We start from the raw sequence: 19,385 nt of genomic DNA, 5'->3' as shown, positions 1-19,385 counted from the left end.
CGCAAAGCTGTTGGGCGCGCGCCTGCACCGTGATTGCCGCCCCGCCCCGAAGCCGCGCCCTGGCGGCGCGCGCCGGCAGGTGGGGCTGCAGCTCTGGGCAGGCGCGGCTGGGCTTGCGGGTTCTCCTGGGATCGCCCGGGAGGCCCCAGGGTCGCTGGCGCGGGATCGCAGGCGCCATCCAGCCCGGCCTGAAAAGCACGGCCTGTCTGGCCTTGCAGCCCACCCCGCTCCTGCTCAGAAGGGAGATAGGGTGCTGGCAAGGGCACTCTGCGGCCACCGGAGTGGCTTTGCGGATGGGCTGGCTTTACGCTGAGGCTCTGGCCCTGGTGTCTGTGTGGCTAGTGTCAGGTAGCTGGAGAGGCATGGAGGCAGAGTCAGGGGCTGCTCCTTCCCCCACCCGCCCTCACTGCTGCCAGTGCCCCACGCGCGGTTTGCAGCTGCAGATCTGGCACTGGCGCGGGATGGTGGAGCTTCCCTTGGATGGCCTCAGGGTCGCAGAGTGCACAGCCCACCTGGCCTCAAGGTCCGCTCCTCTTGGACATCTCTGCGGATCCTGGGCCCTGGCGCTGGGCACTCTGTATCCACACGGATGATACTGAGCGGCTGCTGGCGGGGCCGGTCGCCTGATTTTGACGCCTGGGGGTCTGGTCTCAGGATCCACGCTACTGGGGGGCGGGCCTGGTCTGGGGTGTCCAGTCACTTGCTGCCGGTGCACCACGTCTAGACTGCAGCTGTGGCTCCGATGCTGGCGCAAGCTGGCGGGCCTGGTACCTGATGTCCTCAGGGTCAAGTGCATCGCCCGCCCACTTGAGGGGCTGCTCTGACTTGGCCTCCTCCAAGAACGCAGGGGCCGCGGGGGGGCGGGCTCTTCGTGGTAATTGGTATGGTATTGAGCAGCAGGTTTTCACCCTGGTGCCGCTGCTGTGGGGACTGCCTTGTCCGCCCAGGCACTGGCCCAGGGTCCGCGTGGCAGGTGTGCGGGTAGGGTGAGTGGCGCGGAGGGTCAGGGGTTGCTCCGTCATCTCTGCCCGTGTGCAACTTGCAGTTTTGCAGTTTTCTGCAGCAGCTGAGACGCTGGCGCGGGAAGGCGGAGCTCCCCTGGATGGCGTCAGGTTTGCGGGCACAGAGCACAGCCCACCAGGCCTGAGGGTCCTCTCAGGGGCCATGGTGGTTGAGTTCTCCGTGGAAACTGGGATGGGGTGAACGGCCAGTTCCCGACCTTTGGCCGCCTGGCCAACTGCTAGACTTAGCCGCTGCCGCCCAGGCATCTGTCTCTAGGGTTGCCGCTACTTGGGTAGAAGTGGGGGTCGGGGTGGGGCGTGGAGCGTCACCGGTTGCCAGGCCAGCACTGTCTTTGCAACATATTCAGATGGCGGCTGGCAGCTCGGGCGCCAGCATGGGCTGGCGGGGCTCCCCTGGATGACCCTCAGGTCGCTCACAGCATTGTCCCAGGCCTTCCTCGGCCTGTGCCGGGTGGGCAAGATTGGGGGGAGCTTCCAAGGCTTCTATCCCAACTCTACCTATTTCTAGCTATTTTCTCTTGAGTTATTTTGCCTTTATCTCAGTTTTATTTGTAAAAGTAGTATATGCAAAATACATCGAGTGAATGCACATGAGGCATATAGAAGATCTGGCAGAAACATGTTTTCTCATGCCCATTTCCAGTCAGTATTTGAACACAGAGGCTTCCATGGTTTTCTTTCCACAAAAGGTTAGTTTTGTCTGTTTTCACCATTTATGTAAGTGAAATTATAAATTATATAGTTTTTTGTTCGTTCACTAAACATGCTTGTGACACTTATCATTTTGCTCCTATTATTTGTTAATTTTATTTTGTAATTCTCAATTTTATGACTACACCACAGGTTTGAGGCCTTTGTTTGTTTTGTTTTTAATCCATTCCACTATTGATAGACACAAAAGCTGTTTCTGATTTGAGGCTATCATGAATAAACCTGCTACGAACAAATCAGATATACACGTTTTTCTGTAATAATATTTTCACTTGTCTTGAGTTTAAGTACATAAGAGTGGGTTTTCTGGGTTATAAAATAAGTATATATTTGGCATTGTATGAAATGGGGAGACATTTTCCTAAGTGGTTGTGCCATCTTAAACTACAATGAAAATGTTTGAGAGAATCAGTTCCACTTTCTAACCAATACTTGATGCTGTCAGTTGTTTTAGTGTTATCCATTCTTATGGGATATAACTGCTGAGTAGCTGTCTGCCTTCCCCCATAACACAGAAAATTGAGGGCCCAGAGGACAGTTTTATTTTTACATTTGACATCTTCTATTATTTTTTATAGACGGGTGATTTGGGTAGTAAAGTTTTCTTTGAATTTTCTAGGTTGTCTCTGACTTCTGGGAGACACTGAATTGTGAATGTGTACAGCATGTCACAATAACTTTTTTTTTTTTGAGACCAAGTCTTACTCTGCTGCCCAAGCTGGAGTGCAGTGGCCCGTTTCAGCTCACTGCAACCTCTGCCTCCTGGATTCAAGCAATTCTCCTGTCTCGGCCTCCCGAGTAGCTGGGATTACAGGTGCTGCAACCATGCCTGGTTAATTTTTGTATTTTTGGTAGAGACAGGGTTTCACATATTGGCCAGGCTAGTCTCAAACTCCTCACCTCAGATGATCCACCTGCCTCAGCCAATGGGTGAATTGTTAACTCAAAATACGCATCATTGAATACTGAGGAAAATGTATAGCCATCATCACCAGCAGCTGAGATGCCAGTCGAGATACCGGAAATGCCCCAGCATGTAACTCTTTTAATTCCACACACACACACACACACACACACACACACACACACTCATGGTAACCAGTTCAGAATGGACACAGAAACAGCCATAGTCTTTTTTGGTAACACACTCCCCTATGACACTTAGATCCTAATGCTGACTCCAGTTCCCTCCCGAGACCTCCCCTCTCCTTGTAGCATGCTGGGCTTTCCCTTAGAAAACCCCATGTCATTTCCTTCAATGGAACATCAATCAACTTCACCCAGAGTGTCTGCATGCCTCTGTCCATAGCAAATGTTTTTATTACTTTAAAATATAGATTTTTACCTTAACTAGCCAAAGACTTAGGACCCTTTTTCCAAGCTCTTTTAGATGAAGTAATAAATGCAAATATTAGAGATGTGTGTATGTGTATAAATATATGGGGAGAAGATGTTGCCTAGTTGTACAAATTAGCTTTAACAAAACTCCTGATTTAAATTATTTAATTGTGAGAAGGGTGATTCTAACTCAACACCCCAGCGAAATAAAAGCCCTATCCCTCTGCTCCGCCAAAATATCCCATTCAGAGCCTGCGTGTGTATGTACACACACGTGTGCACTCATACCCACCTGACTGTATCAAATTATTATTTAAACTAGATATTTTTACTTTGTTGCATAGTAGTAATGGTTTCTGGAATGAAAAAAAAAACCAGGAGAATAAAACTGTTTAAATGTATCTCCGAGTGGACGCTGTGGCCATTGCACCGACCCCGCCGATGGCGCCGAGTACCTGCGTCTCAGGAAGAGGTTCTGGCGGGGCCTCCGCCTGAAGCAGCACCCCTGGGACCTGTCCCGCGTCCACGGGAACGCGGAGCGCAGCATTCACCATCCCCTCCCTGAAACAGCGGTCCCCGAGGCGCTCCACAGGCAAGGCCGAGCTGGGCGAGGGGGAACCCAGCCCCTGCATGGGCCGCCCTGAGCGGCGGGGACGCAGGAAGAGCTCGCTGGCTCCACCAGCCCCTACGCCAGACGCCGGACCTAGGGCCAGCGAGGACCTGGAGTCCCCGCCCCACGGCTGCCAGGAGGCGGACAGGGACAGCTCCTTGGGGGGCTACCGCCCCGAGGCCGTTCCGCCAGAACTTGTGCGACTTGGGAAGGGGCAGCGCCCCGCCCCTGAAGAGGAGCGTGTGTCCTGGAGGCAGCAGCCTGGGAGCTCCTCCGAGGAGGACAGGGCAGAGGCAAGTGACTCTGGTGGCGCAGCGCTGGCTTTCCCGACCGCGGAGGAGGAGAGCTGCGGGGCTGGGTGAGCTGGGCCCGGGAGCGCGGCTGGCTGCTCTGGCCTCCGATGGGGAGTGGACAGCTTAGGGAGTTGCTCCCGTGCCAGCCGGCCTGCTGGCCACGCTGGGCTTCATCACAGCCGCACCTGCCTGCGCGGGCGCCTAGCACCGCAGGCTGGAGCTTCTGGCCATGCTGGTTAACTTCCCCAACGAGCCTCCGCTGCCTGGGAACAGCAAGGCCAGGACGAGCAGGGCTACACCGCCCTGCACTTGGCAGCCATGTACCTTGGAGATGGTGAAGCTGCTAGTGGGGACCTAGGACGCCGATGTGGACATCAGGGACTACATTGGGAAAAGGCCCTCCCAGTATGTGAGTCAGAGCATCACAGAGGAGATCCGAGACCCCGGTGGGAGTCCTGGACGAGGACAACGAGGAGAGCACCGCCAACAGCAGGGGTGGGTACTGAAAGATTTAAAAGGTGCCCCCTCCATCTGATCACCTACAAACTCTCACACGTCCTGGAGGATGGGGGGACCCTCTTCACCATCACCACCTGGCTGAAGGTGGTCCAGAGGCGAAGCCAAGGATTCCGGGGCGTACAGCCTTGGGCAGGACTAATGGACTTAAAAAACACAGGCTCAACAAAACCCACTTCACAACCCAGATCGTTCACATCACACCCTCTTTCAGGGACCCAAAGCAGCCACTGGAAGAGGAAGAGGAGGAATGCTCTCTTAAAGGCCACTTATCCTATTCCTTTAAATGAAGACCAAAGTCCAATGTATTTAGGTAAAAATAATTTCTTTTAGAAAATGCTAAAGTTTTTCTGAAATTTAATAACAGAAACAAAAAAAGAACACTAGATGTGAGCAAGGAAGTGAGACCAGAAAAGACAAACTAAACTATCCTTACTAGGTTGGAATGGATGGGGCGGAGTTCCCATCAGGCTAGCATTCTGGGGAAAGTGGATTTTTTTTTTTTTTTTTTTTTTTTTTTTTTTTTTTTTTTTTTGAGAGAGAGTCTCGCTCTGTCGCCCAGGCTGGAGTGCAGTGGCGCGATCTCAGCTCACTGCAAGCTCCGTCCCCCTGGGTTCATGCCATTCTCCTGCCCCAGCCTCCCCAGTAGCTGGGACTACAGGCGCCCGCCACCATGCCAGGTTAATTTTTTTGTATTTTTAGTAGAGACGGGGTTTCACCGTGTTCGCCATGATGGTCTCGATCTCCCGACCTCGTGATCCGCCCGCCTCGGCCTCCCAAAGTGCTGGGATTACAGGCGTGAGCCACCGCGCCCGGCTGGATCTCTTTTTAAGAGATTCATCATACCTTGGCCTGTGCCCCATTTCCCTCCTGCACCTGTCTGACCTGGCGTCCCTATTTCGGGAGACTAGAAGTTGGGGGAAGGGTTGATTGTTTCTTTGCTTTCACCATTCCTGGATGCCCTGCAAAGGAAGGAATATTGCGCTTTTATGTATCTGTTTTATTAAGTGGTTACTCTTCCAAGGACCAAAAAAAAATGCAAATTGTTACAAAACTGGTAGTATTTGTAAGTGCAAGTGCTACATGCTGCCTTGTTTTTTTACCAATTGCATTTGTATTTTAAAGTACTACTGGTACAGCCACGGTGGAGAACAGTTTGGAGGTTCCTCTAAACACTGAAAATAGAGGTACCACATGATCCAGCAATCCCACTGTTGGGTATATACCCCCAAAATAGGAAATGAGTATGTCCCATGCTGGTTGCACCACTGTTGACAACAGCTAAGATTTGGAAGCAACCTAAGTGTCCATCGACAGATTAATGTATTAAAGAAAATGTGGTAGATATACACAGTGGAGTATTATTCAGCCCTAAAAAAGAATGAGATTCAGTCATTTGCAACAACATGGAAGGAACTGGAGATCATTATGTTAAAGGAAACAAGCCAAGCACAGAAAGGCAGACATTGCATGCTGTCACTTATCAAAAATCAAAACAATTGAACTCACGGACATAGTAGGTACTAGGGGGCTGGTGGGGAAGGCAGGGGATGGGTAATGGGTACAAAAATAGGCAGAAGGAATGAATAAGACATACTATTTGATAGCACAACAGGGGGACTCTAGTCAATAATTATACATTTAAAAATAACTAAAAGAATGTAATTGGATTGTAACACAAAGGATACATGCTTGAAGGGATGGATACCCCACTCTCCGTGATGTGATTAGTTCACATTGCATGCCTGTATCAAAACATCTCATGCGCCCTATAAATATATATGCCTATTATATACTCACAAAAATGTTTGAAAATAAAAATAAAGGAACTACTGAAGGTCAGGTCAGAGTCAAAATGCAAAAATATTAATTAGAGAATAATGTGAATACAACAGGAATCCTGTTGGTATTCTATTTATATTGTAAGCAGCAGTTCAATTGTTTTGTAAAAGCAATTTCAGTTTTAATCACTGAACTAAAGAAATGGGCAACACTGACTTCCATAATATAGGTTCCACCTAACCATCTCTAACACCGCTGTCAAGGAGGACCAGTGTTAAGGTACATTATTAACAATCACACAAATTTTTAAAAGAAAAGAACACTCTTAGCAGTCTATGGAACTTTTAAATGAAATATTGCCCCTCATTCTAATTCTCACTTGTGTTGCCATTCTAAAAGTTTGAATTTGCTGAGGTTTATATTCTGGGTATTATATAACCATTGGTTCTATTTGGCATAACCCTATTAAATGGTGCTTAGAGCTGAATTACAGGAACTTTCTGGTTTAATTAGCATAAATTGGCATAAATATTAGTGAGCCCAGACTTCTGTGATATGATTATTAAACCAACTTAATGATTCTCACATAAGGTGTGAATGTATTTTACTAATGCATTCATAATCTGTGCTTTGTAGCAACATTTTTCAAATGTTTAAAATGCTAAATCTTTTCAGTTTTCCAATCTTTTCTTGAATCTATTAGATACCTACAGTGTAGTTACTGAAAAGCTGGGTAACAAATACACCTAGTTAAAAATGGCACTGCTTTATAAAAGGGACTAGAGAAAAGATGAGACTATTTCTATATATATATATATATTTTTTTTTTCTTTCTTTTTTGAGATGGAGTCTCGCTCTGTCGCCCAGGTTGGAGTGCAGTGGCGCAATCTCGGCTCACTGCAAGCTCCGCCTCCCGGGTTCACGCCATCCATCTGCCTCAGCCTCCCGAGTAGCTGGGACTACAGGCGCCTGCCACCACGCCCAGCTAATTTTTTTTTTTTTTGTATTTTTGGTAGAGACGGGGTTTCACCATGTTAGCCAGGATGGTTTCGATCTCCTGACCTCGTGATCCGCCCGCCTGGGCCTCCCAAAGTGCTGGGATTACAGGCATGAGCCACCGCGCCCGGCCAACTATTTCTATATTTAAATGCTGCTGGTAAATGAAAGATACCATTCATTAAAACGAAAGACTTGCTTTAAGTGTGGTTCTTACATTTCATTCATTTATGATAGAGTAAATGTCTTTATAATTACTTTAAAATTTAACTCACAAGTATATTAAATCTGTTCATTGCAAGATTAGAATCAACTTTTAAGGGAACTGATTTAAACAAGCCCTTCCTTAGTCTTTTGAGTCTCATATTTGCTGAAACTACCTACAGCTTGCAGGATAAGGGAGTTCACGGAACCTAGGGTGAGTGAACCCATGCACAAATTGCAAATTGCCCAGAGCTACAACATTTAGGATTTTTAGACCTTTAATTTTCCAAGTCATAGAAATTTGTTACAAGTTCGTCACATCTCTGTCTAAATGGCAACTGAATTTCTTTAAAGATAGGTTAAAAAATGCATAAAACTACAAACTATTATCCATTTGTGTGCCTCTATTTTTGCTTTAGAATTATGGAAGTGGACCCTGTGCATTTGGAAAACACTTTTATGCATACACATGTGTGAAAAAAAATCTAACATTGTGTAAATGAAAATACTTTTTTTGAATTTGAAAAGCATCCATTTGTTCTAAATCTATATATATTATATGTATCTAGTACAGAATAAGCTGTAACTTCTCATTGAGGTATCTTAGGTTTTACAGATATGTAAAGCTAAAGCAACTCTAAAGAGTAGACACTTCAGAACAGGAAGGTTCTCGTCAATGTTGAGAGTAGACACTTTCACTGAAGGTTCTGGTGAAATGTGGGTTAACTAATTGCTTGAAATCTATAATTTGCTAGATAGTTAATGATTAAGTTAAAATGTCATTTACCATGCTTTTCACACTAAAAGCTTTAACTTTTCTGATAAAATAATATTTTAAATGTTCAATTTTTACTTCTGAGGAAAGCTACTTCTAGCATTCTTTGCCATGGTGTGCTTGTGTGCAGTAAGTGGAGCATTTTCAGCTACTTACCTCTACATTCTTCCTGTTTTTCAGTTTCTGATTTAGATTATAAAAGGCAAATGATTAATTTAATTTGATACTCAGAGTTGTGTTTACCTTTAATGGACAAATATATGTCAGATACTTTGATGTTTATTGATATGACACTGTGTGGTTAAACAACGCAAGTATGCCCATGTGTTTCTTATAGGGTACACTTGAAACTAGTAGTGTTTATGCAGCTCACTTATGTAACTTGAAAATCTGGTACTATTGCATTCAGGACTGAAATCTTGGAGTTTAGGTGTCTTGTCTCTCATTTTGAAAATAAGTGAAAGTTGAGAATGTAAAATCTAAAAAGTTCATTTTTTAACTAGGAAAAAAACACAAATTAATGACAGACACCAAATTGCAAATCCAAAAAGCTCAGAGAACACCAAGCAGGATGAACATTTTAAAAATATACCTAGGAATATCATATTCGAACTGTAGAAAACCTGTAACAAAGATAAAATATTAAAATAAGGCAGAGGAAGAAACACATTGTCTACAGAGAAACAGACACAAGAATTACATTGGACTTCTGTTTAGAATCCATGCAAGTAAGAAATGTTGAAAAAAATTTCGAATATAGTGGGTATTTATTATCCAAGTATTCATTATCTAAAACTGCAAAGCTAAAATAATTGTAACAAGAACATATTCACTAGCAATCTGAGCATTCATGATATTAGTGTCTGTTCTGGAGAGAATTATGTCCCCCCAGAATTCCTAGCCCGAAGCCCTGTCTCCCAGTGTGGCTGTATTTGGAAAAGGAACTTTTAAGAAGGTGAAGGTTAAATAGGGGCAAAAGGGTGAGGCCCTAATCTGTTAGGACTGGGGTCTTCATCCGAAAAGGAAGAGACACCAGAGATATCTCTCTCTTTTCTCTCTCTCTCTCTCTGCCTCCCTCCTTCTCTCTCTCTGTCCCTCCCTCTCTCCCTCTCTCTCTCTCTCCCTCTCCCCACATACATTTAATTGTTAAATTGAGGTTTTTGTTAGAACATATATAGTGGCTTTTTAATAAAGTGTTACTCCTCTACTTAAAACACACACACACACACACACACACACACACAATTTTGATAAATTCTTTTTTGAGTATAAGGCCGGGCATGGTGGCTCACACCTGTAATCCCAGCACTTTGAAAGGCTGAGGCGGGTGGATCATCTGAGGTCAGGAGTTCAAGACCAGCCTAGCCAACATGATGAAACCCCATCTCTACTAAAAATACAAAAGATTAGCTAGGCGTGGTGGCGGGCACCTGTAATCCCAGCTACTCAGGAGGCTGAGACAGGAGAATCCCTTCAACCCAGGAGGCGGAGGTTGTGGTGAGCCGAGATCGCACCATTGCACTCCAGCCTGGGCAACAAGAGCAAAACTCCATCTCAAAAAAAAAATAATAGAATAAAATAAAAACAAAAAAACACAAAACTGGGATGTGTCCCTGTCTTTTAGGCAGATAAAACTTTACCATTACTAAAATTGAGCCTCAGGAAAATTAAGCATACTACACAAACTTAGCTGGGAATGAATACTGAAATGGAAGTTTGAATCCAAGATGATTTATTTTGAATCCCATGCTAATGCCATTAACTCCTATAGACCCTTCTCAGGTGCAGCCAGAGAGACACTAGCCCACTGATGGACGGACAGACGTGGGCAGGGTCCGTCTCACTAAACCACCCACCACTGCCACAGCTTCCTACAACAGACACATCAGATGAGACTCCAGGCAAATAAATGATTTTCACTGAGGACTTATTCATTTTAATAATAGGTCCTGGTGTAGAGAAGTTCCTCAGTCTGTTGTGCATCAAGTTTTGAGAAGCGGGTAAAGCCATATGTTTTGTGGTTTTGTTTGTTTCACAAATGCATCTACAGGAGGACCAATATTGACTGAATGAAGCTTTCATTTAAAGGGCTAAAATATGCTTTGTGTTTTTATATGTGGAAACTACTTTAAACCTAATGACTATTTATTGTATCATAGCTTGTGATGTATTCTGCTCATGGCTTTTAAGGTAAAATGTGCCATGATCCACTGCCATTCTAATTGCTTTAATTAACAAGTCATTACCACACTACTGTTACATCTTAATTATGCATACACACAGGTAGACTTATTTTACATATGTGAACTAACTAGTTGTCAAAGCAAATGAAGATTATATTCTGCAAGTAAAGTCTTTTTCTCTCTGAAATTTCTAGGGATGTTCTTTAAGTGAAATTAATATTCAAAGTGAAGATTTTAGTTTAATGAACTGAGTGCAGATTAAAGTCTTTTTGTGATTTAAACATAGTCAAGAGCATGACTATGATATTTCATTGAAGTTATGCAATAAAATGTCTCTAACTTGCAAACAAATCTATCAAGCAGATGGCATGAATTTGAAACCAGAAATACTGGGTTTTTATATAAATGCTTCATAGATTTGTTTTATGATAAAGAACACATAACTGTCCTAAACCTCACACCAGCTCTTAAATAGGAATAATAAGTCCACATGAATGCTGATGCCTTAGCTATTATTAAACTCTTACAGTACGATGTAAAGTGAAAGTACAATGTAATATCATTCCTAGGCTAACTTTGACCAGTTTTATACAGAAACATGTGCCAACTTTTCTGTTTGCAAGGATAATATCAAAGCAAACACCAGAAAGTTATATCTTTGATGCATTTTCTCAAAATCATACATATAATAAACAAACCAAAGACAAATGATGAATACTATTTCAGAAAATATAAAGTCTTCCCCTTTCTTCTTTTGCCAAGGAAGTCCAACATTTTCACCATTTTTATGCACACAATCAATTTTATTTAAGCTGGAAGTTAATGTCTCATTGTTTTCATTGTTCTAAATAAACACCTTTTCCCTTGAGTATTGTTCTAAAAATTTTTAAGTGAAAAATTTTGTTCTGATTTTTCATGGTTGTGCTAATGATATGTGAAAAGGAATACAGACGGTATCTAATTATGAACAGGAAAAGATGTTAAATATCATTAGTCATTAGAAATTTGCAAATTAAGACCACAATGACTAACACATGTATATCAGAATGGCTAAAATAAAAAATAAAACATCAAATGCTGAGGAGCATGAGTAAAAACTGGAGCTTTCACACATTACTGGCGGGAATGTAAAATTGTACAACTATGCCAAAAAGGAGTATAGTAGCTTCTTAAGAAACTAAAGGAACCCGAGTCCCCAGGCCTGCAGTCTGGGCCAAGGTCACTGGCCCCGGATCAATCAGGATGGGGTTCAGGGGCCTTCCTGGGGCCATCCAGTATCCAAGGTGCCCTTTGGTGGCCTCGTCTGCCCCTCAGCCCCTGAGCACGCCCCTCTGCCCCTTCAATCGTCCCTGTCACAGGGACATCTGTCACAGAGCCATGCCCCACCTCTTGCTTTCTGGAGATGCCGACTGCCCGGCTGATCTTAGCCCTGCCCTCCCCATCTCTGGGTCCTGACCAAGGTGCTCTAATGGACACCCCCTGACCCAGGTCTCAGGGAGCTGCCAGCAACCTGGGGTCCCTGAAGCTGAGATCCCACAAGGGGATCCCTCAGGCCGTGGGATAGGCCTGAGGGTCCCACTCTCTGGCTGGCAGAACCCATAGGTGGGAGCACACTGGAGTGTCCTTCAGGGTGTCTTCACCCCATGAGAGGGCTGGGGGCTTTGGAGTTTGCAGCTGACAGGAGTAAGGGCCCAGTCTCCTATCTCTGATCCATCCTTGGTCAAATCCTGTGCCTCAGCCTGCAGGGCCTACTGCAGTCACCAGGTGAATCTATGTTCCCTTAGTCTGGGAGCCCCAAGCAGGCAGCACCCCTGCCAACGAATTCAGTGCACCTGGAAGTGGAGGCTGAGAGGTCTCCCACTTCGCAGAGCTGGGCTCTGGCCCAGAGGCCTTCTCCTGGGCTCAGGTGGTCCCTCGGGCTCCTGGGGCTGCAGATCAGGAGACAAACACAGGCAGCTCTGCTCTGCTCTGCCTAGAGAGGTGCCCAGTGGATGCAGGTTCCAGACAAAAGGTGGAGCCTGGCATGCTGCCCTGCGTGGGCTGCAGCCTGCTGCCATCTGGGGAAACTGAGTCACAGCAAGGCTCGAGGATGTTTCTCAGACCACACCAGCCCCTGGAGGTCCCCTGACCTCCCAATCTTGACAGACAGTGAGAAGAGGTTCCTAGGTCACCTGCCACAGGTTCTGGCTGGGGTTGGGGTAAGTCTCCGGGCTGCTGTCCTCAAAGCCCCATCAGGAGGCTGTGTCAGGCCAGATGCACCGTGGTGACAGCAGCATGGAGTGAGGGTTCTGGCCGTGGGATAGGTCAAGACCGGGGGGAAGTCAGGTCCAGGAGGAGGGCACTGGCGGGCACACCGTGGAGCTGGAGAGACCCTGGGCAGGGTGGTGGGAATGGCCCAGGAGGAGCCTCGGCTCCTGTGGCTGGAGGGCACGGACTATGGAGGCAGAGGGGGTGGAGGTGGAGAGGACAGGGGCCCAGGGGCCTGTGCTGTAGGAGGGGAATGGAATTCCTAGTGAGGACTCTCTGGTGGGGGGAACTCAGGGAAGAGGCGGCCGGAGGGGCTGGGGGTCCCCAGGACTGCATGCTCCAGGCAGGCTGAGGGGAGGCCCAGCCAGGAGCCGCAGGCTTCTCACCGCCAGGCCAAGGCCGCCCTCCGCTGGCCGCGTGGGGAATCGCGCCTAGGCTGGGGCTCCCCTGGCCCCAGGTTTGGGGGACTCCCATGTGTCCTGGGACGCTTCCTGCCCATCCAGCCTCCGCCAGGCAGCCTGGCCCTGGGTGGCTTTGAGGGCAGCCTCCGCAGCACAGGACCTGCCTCCGCCCTGTAGGGCAAATTTGGGCTTCTGACTCTGGACACTTACCCAGAGGCTGAATTCAACTCCCCAGCGAAGAGCACACTCAGACTCCCTCCCCGTTGTGCCCAGCCTGAGGGAACCCTGGCTGGGATTTGGGAGGAGGAGGCCAGAGGCCAGGGCCTGGCTCTCAGGCACTAGGTCCAGGAGCAGATGGAGCAGAGTCCCTGCATGAACTGCCTCAGACTGCCCCCGAGGGGGCCTGGCCTGGGACCCTCCCTGTGCTACCAGGCTGCTGTTGGGGCCAGGAGGGCAGGGAGAGCAGCCACCTGTACGGCATCAAGTAACACTATCAGTCAGCACACCCAACACCCACATGACAGCCACAGCCCTCTGCCCTGAGGGGGCTGCAAGTGGGCAGAGCCTCCTCTGTCTTGTTCACCCTGAGCGCGGAGCTCCGCACAGGAGAGGATCAGAGAGCAAACCAGGAACAAATGGATGAATCAAGGAAGGGGCCAGGGCAGCAGGTCCCCACCCACACCCTGAACCCTAAGGGTGGGACACAGAGGCTGGAGACGGGCTGGCCCCAGGATCCTCTAAGTGACAGGAACCCTTGGCCACTGCTGATTGCCCCAAGGCGGGGGCAGGGATGGCGGGGCTGGGGCTGCCTGGCCCTTTAAGAGGGCAGTTCTGCCCGCCACCCTGAATGCCCCCTCCCGCAGCCACTGGAGAAGGGATCCCGTTTCTTAGCAACAGGAAGCTCTTGGTTTACAGTGTCCCCCAGGCGACTGGGAGCCGCGTGCTGCTCTGGGACTGAGCCGCTGGACCTGCCCAGCTGACCTCCCTGGGCTGACCGCAACCGACTGACCACACACACCTCATTCCCCTGGCCCTGGTGGGCGGCGGGCACCATGGCGCAGAAGGATGTGCTCCTAACCAAAGAGCCGGCCCCGCAGACTGTGCCGCCCTGCGAGCTGCCCTGCAAAGAGTACGACGTGGCCCGCAACACGGGCGCCTACACGTCCTCCGGCCTGGCCACCGCCGGCTTCCGCACCGCCAAGTACCTGCTGGAGGAGTGGTTCCAGAACTGCTATGCTCGCTACCACCAGGCCTTCGCCGACTGCGACCAGTCGGAGCGGCAGCGGCACGAGAGCCAGCAGCTTGCCGCGGAGACCCAGGCACTGGCGCAGCGCACGCAGCAAGACTCCACGCGCAGGGTGGGCGAGCGACTGCAGGACACGCACGGCTGGAAGTCGGAGCTGCAGCGCGAAGTGGAGGCGCTGGCTGCGGAGACCGACCTGCTGCTGGCCCAGAAGCAACGGCTAGAGCGCGCCCTGGACGCCACGGAGGTGCCCTTCTCCATCGCCACTGACAACCTGCAGTGCCGTGAGCGCCGCCAGCATCCCAACCTCGTGCGCGACCATGTGGAGACGGAGCTGCTGAAGGTGCCAGCAGCCTTGGGTGGCCGGGACTTGTGGGCGCAGAGAGGATGGGCCCCGGCAGCTGATGTGGACAAGTCACGTGGCTGCTGCAAGCACGCAGGAGCCCAGCCCTCTGCACGTGAGACCATTGAGTCCCCAAATCTGGCCCTTTAGTGACAGACAGGAGGCAGCTTTGCCCCAGAAGTCCCCTGACTTCCAAGCAGCTGTTTCTCCTCCTGTCCTCCAATCCCTTTGAGTCCTGGCACAGTTATCCTGACCCTGGGCTCCCTGGGCTGAGCTACAAGGCACCTCTCCAGAGACCGTCCCTGGCTGGGACAGTTGCTCCCGAGGTGAAAACCCAGGCCTGGGCCAGCACTGCGGGTGTGGACAGGTAGGGTGAGGTGGGCTGGGAGCCACCGCTCCCATTCATCCTATACAGAGCAGGGACCACAAAGATCTGCACCCACAGGTCCCCTCTCCTCCATGTCCCCTGTAACTTCCCAATCTAGCCCAGCTTGTCTGTGGGGCAGCCCCATAGGGTGAGAGAGTAACTCAGTCCTGGCCCTGATGCTGGCTCTGGATAATTATCTGATCTCTCAGAGCCTGGGGCCTCCCTGAGAACCACTACAGGCCTGTAGACATTCGTAAAAGATGTGGGGTGGGGACAGCTGGTCTCCTGCCATACCCCCAAGTTCAGGCAAGAACCCTGAGTCCCTCCCTCCCCTCATGCCTTCCCTCCTCCCTCCCTTCCCCTTCTGCAGGCCCTTCCCCCTGCACCCTCTCAGTGCCTCAAGAACTCCTGCAGCTCCCGAAAACCCTCTGCCCGCACCAACGGTGCCTGCCGAGTGATGGAGACACAGTGCAGGAAGAGGCAAACCCAGGGACAGAGGGGTGCAGGACTCCGGCCCTGGCACACAAGGAGGTAGCCAGTGGTCGAGGCAAAGACCCCAATCACAGGGAAAAGGCTTGTTCCTACACACAGAAAATTAAACTGGCCAGGCATTAAGAAGAAACACAGGGTCCTCCTCCTGTTCTTGGTGTAAGGATGGCCTTTCCCCAGCACAGAGCCCTGAGGGGCAGCCTGGGCGGGCATCTGGGCCCCCAGAGTTTGAGTCCTCAGGGGCTGTCCAGGGGCTGGCCAACGTTCCTGGGTGCACTGAGTGAGCAGCAGTGATGACTCCTAAAGCCTGGGGTGTGGGAACTGCCATGGAGGGACCTTCCCAGCAGCCCATAGAAGGCCCTGGAGGAAAACACCCCACTTACAACCCACCAAGGAGAATGCCCAAAAGGCCAAGATAAACCCAGTGAGAGAGCAGAGCTTCCATAGTCAGAGCTCAGGCCCAGCATTCAGCTCCTTCTGGTTGCTCAGGTGTTGACCAAGGCCTGCGGCAGCTGGGCCTGTTGGGATCCTCACCAGGGACAGGCCCTGGTGCTCAGGGCATCTCCTCCCTCAGGAAGCCGAACTCATCCGGAACATTCAGGAACTGCTGAAGAGAACCATCATGCAAGCAGTGAGCCAGATCCGGTGGGTCGAGGGCTGCCCGAGGGATGACTCCTGACCCCACCCATGGCTGGTCGTGGGGCAAGGCATTGAACGACAGGACCCTGAGGCTCAGAGCCGGCAGGGGCTGCCCCAGGTCACAGTGGGAGTGCAGGGCTGGGTGGGGGAGGTTCCAGCCCAGCCTGAGGTTGAGTGGCCAGAGCCCAGTCCCACATCTGATCTGCAGCCTCCCAGCCTGGGCCACCACACCTGGTCACTGCTGAGCACGAGGGCCGCCTGGGACAGGCTGGCCCAGAGCTCCCTCCTGAAGCGGGCATGAAGGCCCAGCCTGCAGGGGGAATGGTCCTCCCTGGGCACACACCAAGGCCCTACCCAACCCCGCCTCAGACTGAACCGGGAGCACAAGGAGACATGCGAGATGGACTGGTCGGACAAGTTGGAGGCCTACAACATCGACGAGACCTGCGGGCGCCACCACAGCCAGAGCACCGAGGTGCAGGATCATCCGCACTCCACCACCTTCCAAGAGAGGTGGGCCCCAGCTCTGCCCCTGCGCTTGCCCTGGCTGTGGTCTCGCCTCCCTCTGCCTGGGAGCCCCAGCAGCACTGCTTCCCCCAGCCTGGCCCGGAGGCCCTCGCCCCCGAGGGCACTTGGGCAACTGTCTGCCCCTGGCATGAGCAAGCGAGCAAGACCCCCTCAAGTGCCCAGGTCCTGCACAGCCTGGTCGCGGGGAGACAGGACAGGGTGGGGTGGGGTCAGCCCCAGGCGCCGGCAGGACTGCGTTTCCGCCCGAGGCTAGCAGAGAGAGCGTGACCACCGCCCACTTGAGCGCGGCAAACTCCTGGGTGCGAGAAGGGGACCGGGCGCTGGGTACTAGAGAAGGGGGGCTACGGGGCCTGGAGGTCCTGCAGAGGGGGCCTCGGGGGCGACGGTGCTGGGAACGGGGTCTCGGGGGCACGAGGGGACTAAGCGCTCGGGGTGGGTAGGGTGTGGGGGGTCTCAGGGGAGTTGTGGGCGGGGGACACTCGGGGGCAGGGAGCCTGGGGGACTGGGCTTCGTGGGGCGGCATGGGGTGCATCAGGGTCCATGCAGGTCCTCCAGGAGCACGGGGCGTGGACGGGGCATGGGGGCGCGGCAGGGCCCCCAGCCTTTGGCAGAGCATCTCCGACCCTCCCCTGGCTGTACCCCGCCCCACAGCGCCTCCACCCCGGAGACCTGGGCCAAGTTCACGCAGGACAATCTGTGCCGCGCCCAGCGCGAGCGCCTGGCCTCCGCCGACTTGCGGGTGCTGGTGGACTGCATCCTTCGCGACACCTCCGAGGACCTGCGGCTGCAATGCGACGCCGTGAACCTGGCCTTTGGGCGCCGCTGCGAGGAGCTGGAGGACGCGCGGCACAAGCTGCAGCACCACCTGCACAAGGTGGGCACCCTGAACCCCGAAGACGGCTCCCGCGCCTGCCCACTCTCATCACCTGGCCTGGGCCCTCAACACCTCTCTCCTCTGCCCCATTTACCCCAAGGGACCCCAGAAGCAAGTGTCGCCTCTCTGTAAACCTATGTGAAACCAGGTGACACTGGGTATGATCGGTGGGTGTTGCCATCCCCATGACTGAGCAGGAGGAGCTGTGGGGAGGATGGAGGCAGGAGATGGCCTGGGGAGCATTGACCGCCCAGGAGGTCCCCAAGAGTGCCGGCCTGGCAGGCCTTTACCGCCTCTGAGTCCCCAGTCCTTGAGCAGGATTCGGGTCCTGGTGACCACCAAGGATGGGGGTTCTTGGACCAGAGCTAAGGGACAACAGGCTGCCTGACTCTCCAGAGCCTGATGGGGGCCCCGTGCACATTGTTCCTTCATCCACGCCTCCCGGGGGCCACTGGTCAGGACTGCCCTCTGGACACAGCCCCAGGACCTGGGTAGGACCAGCCTGGTCTCGGCGTTCCATATGCCCGGGCATGGGAGCACAGGTCCAAGGGGAACCATCCTGTCTGCAGACGCTGCGGGAAATCACAGATCAGGAGCACAACGTGGCGGCACTGAAGCAGGCCATCAAGGACAAGGAGGCACCTCTGCGCGTCGCCCAGACCCGGCTGTACCTGCGCTGGCACCGGCCCAACGTGGAGCTGTGCCGCGACGCAGCCCAGTTCAGGTGCTGCCTGGGCCTCTGAGGCAGTCCCAGGTGGCCGCGTCCACCTCCTCCCTGCTACTCTCTGATCTCAGCCTCCAATAAACACCCCAACCCCCCCCAACACATCCCCCCCAGGTGCTGAGAGGGGAGGGAGACTGTGGGGCCACACGCAACACACAAGCATGCCTTAAACACACAGACATAGATATGACACTGGGCAGGTCGGGGTTGGGGGGTGCTCCCAGTACCAGGGACCTGTGCCCACGTGGTCTCACCCCACCCTGTGCTACCTCATCTTCCCGGGAGGAAGCTCCTTCAGACACGGTGAGCTCCAGGACGCCACAGGGCCAGAGAGGCCAGGCAGGGCCATTCCCTGCTGCCCTGAGGGTGCTGTCCACACCTCTGGTGGAAAGTATGACCTACGCCTGGGCTCGGGCATAGATGGGCCGTCCTTTTGTTTCCCTTGTTAACAGATGCCCAGTGGCCTCTTCTGAGCCTAAGTACCTTTCTTCCTTCTCTGCCCCTCAGTTCCTTCAAGGAACTGGGGGCCTCCCTCCGTCAAACATCAGGAATGGAAAGAACTGAGCCTGGTCGGCTGAGGCTGGTCCTGTCCTGCCAGGGTCGAGATTGCATGCGGGTCACTCATTCCCACTCAGGCCTGCGCTCCCTGGGAGGACCTTCGTAATTTATGCTCTGCCCTAGAGCCGCTTTCCTGGTGGGGTCCTTTCATGGAGTCTTCCCAGGACCTCCTGCCAGCTCCCATTGGGAGTTTTGGGTCCCCTGCACCCCGGTAGGTGCATACTTCTGCCCTTCCCAGCCCCGGCTCACACCCCTCAACACCCCCAGGCTGGTGAGTGAGGTGGAGGAGCTGAACATGTCCCTCACAGCGCTGCGGGAGAAGCTTCTAGAAGCAGAGCAGTCCCTGCGCAACCTCGAGGACACACACATGAGCCTGGAGAAGGACATCGCTGCCATGACCAACAGTCTCTTCATAGACCGCCAGAAGTGCATGGCCCATCGTACTCACTACCCCACCATCCTGCAGCTGGCTGGCTACCAGTGAGCAGCGGCACGGTGCTTCCCCACAATCCCCCAAATAAACAGCGCATTAGCTTTCTGCA

General features: G+C 51.9%; 2 protein-coding genes and 1 pseudogene across 2 annotated transcripts; 2 read left to right on the top strand and 1 right to left on the bottom strand.

Annotated features, from left to right (window-relative positions):
* Nucleotides 1-2,707: 2,707 nt before the first annotated feature.
* On the top strand, nt 2,708-4,752 carry LOC100597728 (ankyrin repeat domain-containing protein SOWAHC). The gene is given in 5 exon segments (XM_012500652.2): nt 2,708-2,769; nt 3,572-3,839; nt 3,841-4,069; nt 4,072-4,610; nt 4,705-4,752. Coding segments are annotated over 5 exon segments (1,146 nt in total).
* A 9,399-nt stretch (nt 4,753-14,151) lies between these two features.
* Nucleotides 14,152-15,733, bottom strand: LOC115835444 (annotated as a pseudogene).
* On the top strand, nt 14,177-19,385 carry TEKT4 (tektin 4). The gene is made up of 6 exons (XM_030801135.1): nt 14,177-14,664; nt 16,095-16,165; nt 16,529-16,672; nt 17,339-17,561; nt 18,131-18,285; nt 19,111-19,385. The coding sequence occupies exons 2-6, from the start codon at nt 16,143-16,145 to the stop codon at nt 19,325-19,327; spliced, it is 762 nt and encodes a 253-aa protein (XP_030656995.1). The 5' UTR covers nt 14,177-14,664; nt 16,095-16,142; the 3' UTR covers nt 19,328-19,385.

The sequence above is a fragment of the Nomascus leucogenys genome, chromosome 1a (genome assembly GCF_006542625.1).
Source record: "Nomascus leucogenys isolate Asia chromosome 1a, Asia_NLE_v1, whole genome shotgun sequence".
Classification (NCBI taxonomy): Eukaryota; Metazoa; Chordata; class Mammalia; order Primates; family Hylobatidae; genus Nomascus; species Nomascus leucogenys.
Note: the sequence above shows the minus strand (reverse complement) of the source record. Positions and strands in the feature narration are given on the sequence as shown.